Source organism: Ipomoea nil, unplaced genomic scaffold (genome assembly GCF_001879475.1).
Source record: "Ipomoea nil cultivar Tokyo-kokei standard unplaced genomic scaffold, Asagao_1.1 scaffold3087, whole genome shotgun sequence".
Lineage (NCBI taxonomy): Eukaryota > Viridiplantae > Streptophyta > Magnoliopsida > Solanales > Convolvulaceae > Ipomoea > Ipomoea nil.
The window spans coordinates 859,267-867,007 of record NW_017619515.1 but is presented as its reverse complement, the minus strand read 5'-3'; the positions used below and the strand labels follow the sequence as shown (position 1 = coordinate 867,007).

Genomic DNA, 7,741 nt, shown 5'->3' with positions numbered 1-7,741 from the left:
CATAAGAATCAGAATCGGAATGGGTATCAAATACTTGGTAATGGTAATGGGTTTTGGTGAAAGTATTTAACATGTTTGGTAGTAGGGTGGAATGGGAATGGTTACTAATAGTAGTGCTTAAGAATGAATAAGGGAATGAAACCCTTATTTTATTTGGGTATGAATTTTTCAATTAATGGGGTATTCGAAACCCATAGTAGTGTTCTAAAAACCTATCAACCAAACAATAACAATCACTTTCATACTCATTCCTATGGGCAAAACCCACCAACCAAACACACCATAAATTTATTTATCTCCTTGTCGAATAGAATTTATCTCGTGATCATAAAGCGAAATTTATCTAGAGTACATCATTAGATAATCATTCTGTGTTTTCCACCTCACTCAAAATTTAGTCAAATATTAATATATTACCAATACAATGTAGCACGAAAACTCTTTTAAAATGAGCATTAACATGTTTCAAAAACATTTCTTCCAAAAAACTTCAAAAAAGGTTCTAAAATTGTTTGCTTTATTTTTTTAAAATAAACTCAAAGATATATTAGTGAATAAGAGCTGAGACAAAATCAAGAGAATTAGAATCTCAGTACAGAGAGCTAACTTGAGAGTAAGCAGAATGCTAAAGAATGAGCTAAACTATTAGACGAACGGGGAATAAAACTAATAGAGTAAAAAAGAAAAGAAGCCATAAAGTTCCTACAATCCAACGTAAGAATGCCAATGTACAATCTCAACTCGGCTGTGGAAGATGTCAAATTGAGACAAAGATCTTTGCAATCTGATTGAAGTCAAACAGAATGCACCTCCCGCCATTTAAGCTATGTGAGTGCCTCTTTGCACGCGATAGTTTCTACCATTCGTGGCAGCAATAAACTAGTAAACATATAATATTTAATTATTTATACATATTTAAAGAAACAAAATTATAAAAACAAACATTTTTTTGTAAAATCCGCCTCTGAATTTTATTTTATTTTTATAAAATTAAACAACAACAACAACAACAACAACAACAAAAAAAAAAAAAAAAAAAAAAAAAAAAAAAAAAAAAAGAAAGAAAGAAGAAGAAGAAGAAGAAGAAGAAGAAGAAGAAAGATATTAATGACACACTAGAAGTGGTAAGAACTACAGAACCAAAGGTTACATAGTTATGTACAATATGGCAGTCTGATACGATATATGCCTATTGCAGCAGGATTGAAAATCCTCTCAAAAGAAATCATCATGCAAAAGCATTCATCTCTACACTCTTCTTCCAGGACCAAAATGGTCCAGAAACTGTGTCACAAGCCCAATCAAGGTAAAAGAATATTAACGAGATAAAGCCAGTTTATCATCAAATAATGCTATTCGTTTACACTAGGATCGGTTTCGGTAGAGACAGGACTTCGAGGTGGTTCACCTTGGATATGCTGTGCTTGCTCTGGATCTTGATCGGGGAAAACTTCGGACTGCAGAGATGGAAGAATGTTGTTCACGTGCAACCACGTCAAATCCCACAGGCTATCTCCCCCGAGAGCACTCCTCTGAAGAAGTACTCCACTTGTCTTCATTACGAGTAAAGTGTTCTTCAGGAGCTCGGGAACTAGTTCTTGAAGCTTGTCGCTTTTCTTGTTTCTGACTTTCACCTTCATGTATTTTTCCATCCGGTTGAGGACACCCCGCCACAGTTTGCAGAAGGTGGTTAATTGAGAGAGCTTGGGGAGTAACTGTAGAAACACCTTATTCAGGAGCTTCAGTGCGATGACGAGTGTACCTTCCATGTTTCTATAGTCTTTCTGGGAGTGTCCCTGTGAAATTTCGATCAAGTCATCCAAAACTGTGAAGACAACCATATCGAAGCATTGCAACCACAAACCGTGTGGGAGGTACATATCATCAACTCCCGTCAAGCACTTCTGAAGTGACAGAAGAGCATGATTTCTTACTTCTTCCCTTTGGTCCAGACAAACTTTTCTCAGCCCCTGTACAAGCCTCAGCCACATCTCCCCGATATCTTGAGACAATTTTAGAGCTTCTGTCTCTGCCATAGCTTCTCTAGTATCTTTCGACCATGATGTCAAACAAGAAACGGAACTTGCCATAAGATCCACAGCACTAACAGATCGATCAGCCTGTCCAACACGAGATTCTGCAAATTGTCTTGCTGCATCAATGCAAAGGACATAATTAGCTGGTGACAAATGTGCTCCATCAGACATGATGAATAGTAGTGCATTAAATCCCACTTCAGATGCTTCTAGATGTCTAGCTGTGATAGAAAGTAAAGATGCTATTGTGCGCCAACCAGTCTGAGAACGAATGTGAGTGGCATTCGCTTTAACCAAGCGACTGACTTCTTGAGTAATTTGTTCACAATATGCATCAGCAACACGGGCATCAAGCTTGAGAACCAGTTGAAGTGATCTCAAAAGTTCATCAGCCAAGTTCTCTTTGTAGGGGAGCAACCTCTGGCAGATACGGAGGAGCCCAAAAACAGCCTTTTCAACTAGAGCACAAGGCATTACAGTTGAATGAACAATATTAGCAATATGATCATAAACTCCTTGCCAAAGAAGACCAATTCTATCCCGATTGTTCAAGGTAATTGCAATCAGCAATTCCAAGCAGAATACTGCAGTGTCTTCATCTTCAGGAGAACTACTGCCCTTTTGAGGTCTCCCTGCAGCCCATATAAGTGCCCGTGCAAGCTGTAATAAAGAATCAGCTAACAGAAATTTGCTTTCAGTAAAGATACTGTCTATGTGACACTTTTGAATTGTCTGAAGTGTGCGTTGATGAGCTGCAAGTTGTTGCTCAGTAGGTTGGGACCTTGGCTCTTCTGTATCTAAAGATAGGAGTTGACTAAATCGACCCATTAGCCCAGAAGATCTTTTAGGTGTGCCTATAGACTGTATATGCGCAGAAGATAATGAACTTGTGAGAGGCTTCCCATGTCCAGGTTCAGAAGATATCTCAGAGTCATCAGCTGCATCACTTGCCACACGAGCAGGTAGAAGGCCAAGCTTGTGCAATCTCAAGATGCAATCCAAAATGTTTCTCCAGCCAGTGCGGATAAAGTCACCATATTTGTTTGCAATAGTGAAAACTGTAACAGTTGCCATCCTTGCTTTTGCATCATCACCAAAAGCTAAAACAGGCTCTTCAACAGCTGAAGGATTCAAAAGGGTTGTGAACTTACAGAGTGACACCACCAAATCATCCAAAACATCTTCAAGATGATGGCAAGCAGATATCTTTGCAACAGCTAAGAATCCATCAATACATGTCTGGTAAACATCTTCATGTTCAGCATGATCAAACACCACTGAGATGGCAGCAATAGTTGGACCAGACATTATGGCAAACATATCATGGTCTAGGTATGCTCTGGAATCACACACTATATATGGAGAAGTTTTCTTAGATTTACTCATCAAATCAATCCAACGGCTGGGTGTCATTTCCGCAAAACCAGCACTTTGTTCTGGTGTTGTGCGGATCTCATTGCTGCAGATTGAATGATAGAGTTCCGTCAGAAACTCACGAGGGAGGTCATTGCCTCCATTTATGTGTCTATTATTTCGAATGAAATCCTCTTCTGTCATCTTCTTCTTCACCTGTACATTATGCTGGTCAGTGTTAAGCATTATCAGGGAATAGGACAATAATAGAGCAGCATCTTTATTAGCTAAAATCTGTGGTGATTGCTCATAGTATCTTTCTGAAAAAGCCTCAAGCACTCTCTGTATCTTTTGGGATTCTCCAGGCAATCGGAAAGTCTCCAAAAACAAACGTAAAGCAGTATCTAAGTTCATGTCTTGAAAATCAAATGTTCCAGCAAACTCCTGAAGAACCTGAACACAAAACTCATCGTGGTTTCCAAGAAAATCTCCAACAAGGTTCTTGTCTAGCCCTGCAGTAAACCTAAAAAAGCAAGCCACACTTTGTGGATCAAGTTTTTCAGGCAACAGGTATGTTCCTTGGAGAAATTCTAACCCTTTCTTTGGATCTCGATTAAAGTGATCAGCTCCAATCATTAATCTCCTTTTGATATACTTCCTCCTCCGTACAAATGGTACCCAATGATCAGGATCACTATAGTTCTCACATTTTACCATCCAGAACGGAGTATACTCATCAAGATGTATTAGATGTGGTTCTGAATTATATGATCCATTGCTTATCCTCTCAGCCATTCCCTGAATTACAGCAATCAATCCATCTAAAGCAAGAATGTGCATGGCAGACAAAGGAGAATTCACAGGAAAAGCACTTTTTGACAATAGATTAGCAAGTTCTTCAAAAACATTTCCGCAAGTTATATCACAATCCAAATTTGCATACATCTCTACCATAAATGTTTTCTGTCTACAAAAGTCAACAAGAGCCTCCATTGCAACCTCCTGCTGCTGGTATGAAGCCCCATAACGACTTTGTGCAAGCCTCAATACCACACAAGAAAAGAAAGCCTCAAGCTGCAGTTTCAGTTCAGTACGCAAATGCTGATAGAGATTTAGAACAATGCTACAGACCATTGAAAGAATCAACGGACTCATTGACAGGCCAAATTGCATGAGATTACGGAATAGTTCATCCTGTACCAAACTCAATAATCTAGGATGATTCCGAATAGCCATACCACCTAGTTCAATTGCTGAGTTGATCAAACCTAGAGCAAATAGAGGGACATCTTCATCAAATCCTATAGTGTTTGCCCTAGGGCCCATTCCCTTATGTTCAACAACATTCAGCAATGAGCACAGGAAATGAAATATCTCAACCATACAAGGGACCCCATATGGCTCAGTCATTAGATGTAAATCATAAGGAACAGTATCCTTCCCATATTCACTCATGACCATGCTGTCATCCATTGCAGCACTGTGCAAGCCTGTGGATCCAGAAGAAGCAAAACCTCCTGAAGGTGGTTGGCTATCATATTCAGAAGAACCTGTACCATTCTCTGACTTACTACTGAAACCGTAATCACCATCTAGGCCAGAAACCTACAGTAGAAGAACAACAAAACATAAAAACAAAAGAAATACTCAGTAACAAGTAAAGGAAGATCAATTCACAGATTATGCACTCAAATCTCCATCCACATCATTAAAAGTGTGTCAGCCTATCAACCACATAGGTTTGCAGTTTGCTACTGTGGACTCACATTCTTTGACATTCTTGCATCAAATTTGAATGTCTTGCTAGCACTAACTTCAATTTCAGATCCCATCACCCCTCAAAAAAAAGGAAAAAGAGCAAGAGTTGCTGCGCAGGAAATTGGGTCATTTTAAAAGGAACTTCACAATATTTGTACAAGTAATGCTTCCTCTCTAATCATTTTGTTCAGTGTACCAAGGTAATCCTAGAAACTATTCAAAAGCCATTGAGTTATTTCCTTCGTAAACTCTTTATTTACCACTCATTGCCTTGCCACAAGGATAGAGGGTCAATTTGGCAATTTTTACTTGGCACCTGTTGTTTCCTCCACACACACACACCAAAAAAAAAAAAAAAACAAAAATGAAGGAAATTCCAGGAAATCAAAACTTCAAAATAGAGAACAAGAATCAAAAATTCTCTGTACCTCATGTTTTGTAGAACTGCCCCGTTTAACTAATGAGCATTGCGTGTTGTCAACTTCTGGAAGGTGAGAGAAGATACACCTCACAAGTTCATGCATGGTGTGCCGTGCTATCCGTTGCAAGAGCTCACCTTTCGTTCCAGCTTGATGAACTACTCGAAAGCAGGTATTGACAATGGTGCAAACATGTTGATTACTCAAGACAACTGAGACTTTGCTTCTCATGCAAGCCAAAAGGACTTGAAGTATTTTCATGAGTACAACTTCTTCTGATGCAGGATCAGTAACCTCAAATCTGCAGCTAGTCACAGCATCGACAACCAAGTGCATAGCATCTTCAACATTGGTGGTGTTCAGATCAATTACATCAAGAGTCAAAATGTTGTAGACAGATGACAAGGCAACACCAGTGATTGGTGCCCCAGTTTCATCAGATCGAATAACTTCTAGAAATGGTTGAAGATACAATGCTGGGTTAATAGTTTGCCATTGATGTTGCCATGAAAATATCTGCTTTCGCAGTGTCTTCAGGGACTGGATTAAGGAGTGTTCTAGCTGGTCATCCCCTGACACAAATCGACCACCCCACCTCATATTCCTTCTCATCACTGCCAACACAGCACTTACCTCTGAATTTATCATGCATGCTAAAGCATTTTTACTAGAGGAGGTAGCCTCACAATCTTCTGGTTCCTCTTCAATTGATTTGATGTTAGATTGTAGTCTTAATCGCCCCATTTTGAAACAAGTGGCACCGTACCAAAAGACTTCAAAGAGTGCCAAGGACAATTTAACAGATAGAGCACTGAAAGTGAATCAAAGCATCGCCCCCTTGCTCTAGAAAACACACTAGTATAAGTAAATGGTTCATTATCATCATTGTGAAATAGCAGAAAACATGAAAGTGTCCATAAACAGTTGGCTCTAAGAACAGTGTTATCCATGGAAAATTCCTGATACAGCCCAAATATTCAAGAAATACTGCACTAAACTAAGCTCAAATTGATATTAGAATAAAAAGTTATGGATAAAATCACAGAAAAAAAGAAGATAAGTTAAGAGATTTCATATTTCAAAGCCAAACCAATGAATGTCCCAACTCCAAGAACCAAAATTCATTGTTTGCTGAAAAGTGCAATTCATTCTGTGTATTAATTAATTAAGCCTTAATGAAATGTCTAATCAAATTCACATTTGTTCTATATATAAAATAAATAAATAAATAAATAAAAGAATTCTTAACTCACTTACAAACCCTACAATAGAACTGCAAAAACAGTTCAATCCATTTCTGCAAGTATTGAGAGATTAAAGTTTCCTAGCTCTAAGAATATATAACAACTTCCTAACACTCACGATTGGGTAATTAAAGTACAATTAGCTAAAATTTGAAATGCACAACATAATTACCACCAGATCTTACCAAAAACACAGATTGATCTTGAAATATCATAATGCACTTAAAATTTCCAGGATTTCCGCTGCTCATTCAGTTAATCAACACAACTCTGAGCGTTCAAATCTCAATAAACAACTCTAAGCGACACTAACTATTCACTTCAATCACTTAATAGCGACAGATGCAATCGATTCCAGACAATGAGACACTCCAAAACCAACTTCACGAATTGATCAATATAGACATACGGGTACGGGTAAGAGATTTGATACCTTGTATAGGGACAGTTCCTGAGCTTCTTCACTAGGATCTCGAGGCGAGTGGGGTCATCGTCCACAACTTGGTGCTAGAAACGTTAATCCTGAGACTCTGATAAGTTAGTGAGAGAGAGAGAGAGAGAGAATTACAGCTTTAGGGTTTTGTCTTTCTTTTTTCGCCTTTAGTCAAATACTATGCAGTGCATGAATTTACCGTTATACCCTCAAAAATCAAGCCAAAAGGGTAGGTTATCAGTAACTTTTGGTACATGGAAAATAAACAAAAGTCTGCATCGACTATTAAGATGGTATATGAAATATCCAATCTCACGTCTCAGTGTGAGAGTTTCATCTAATGTAATGAGAACATTTTTTCATTTTATGGCCACTAAATCTTGAAGTTATAATTGAAAGTAAATTGTAAAATTTGACATCGTTAATAAATTGGTCAAAAGTGTCACTTTGTTAACCATTTGGGATAAACAATTTAAATGACTATTAAACTATAAGGTA

General features: G+C 38.1%; 1 protein-coding gene across 3 annotated transcripts; it reads right to left on the bottom strand.

Annotated features, from left to right (window-relative positions):
- Positions 1-1,108: 1,108 nt before the first annotated feature.
- LOC109166281 (ARF guanine-nucleotide exchange factor GNOM) lies at positions 1,109-7,396 on the bottom strand. 3 transcript variants are annotated; one of them, XM_019315219.1, is made up of 3 exons: positions 7,244-7,396; positions 5,576-6,421; positions 1,109-4,994 (listed from the first exon to the last, which is right to left on the bottom strand). In XM_019315219.1, the coding sequence occupies exons 2-3, from the start codon at positions 6,308-6,310 to the stop codon at positions 1,353-1,355; spliced, it is 4,377 nt and encodes a 1,458-aa protein (XP_019170764.1). In that variant the 5' UTR covers positions 6,311-6,421; positions 7,244-7,396; the 3' UTR covers positions 1,109-1,352. The 3 variants fall into 3 exon arrangements, with proteins under 3 accessions (XP_019170764.1, XP_019170763.1, XP_019170762.1); XM_019315218.1 differs by having other exon boundaries at positions 5,576-6,409; XM_019315217.1 differs by lacking the exon at positions 7,244-7,396 and adding an exon at positions 6,828-6,859 and having other exon boundaries at positions 5,576-6,409.
- Between the last annotated feature and the right edge of the window lie 345 nt (positions 7,397-7,741).

Bases quoted from the DNA above. Each gene is read 5' to 3' on its own strand.
- LOC109166281 (XM_019315219.1), bottom strand. From the start codon at position 6,310: ATGGGGCGATTAAGACTACAATCTAACATCAAATCAATTGAAGAGGAA. The intron at 4,995-5,575 runs GTACAGAGAATT...CTTCTACTGTAG, and splicing joins GCAGTTCTACAAAACATGAG to GTTTCTGGCCTAGATGGTGA.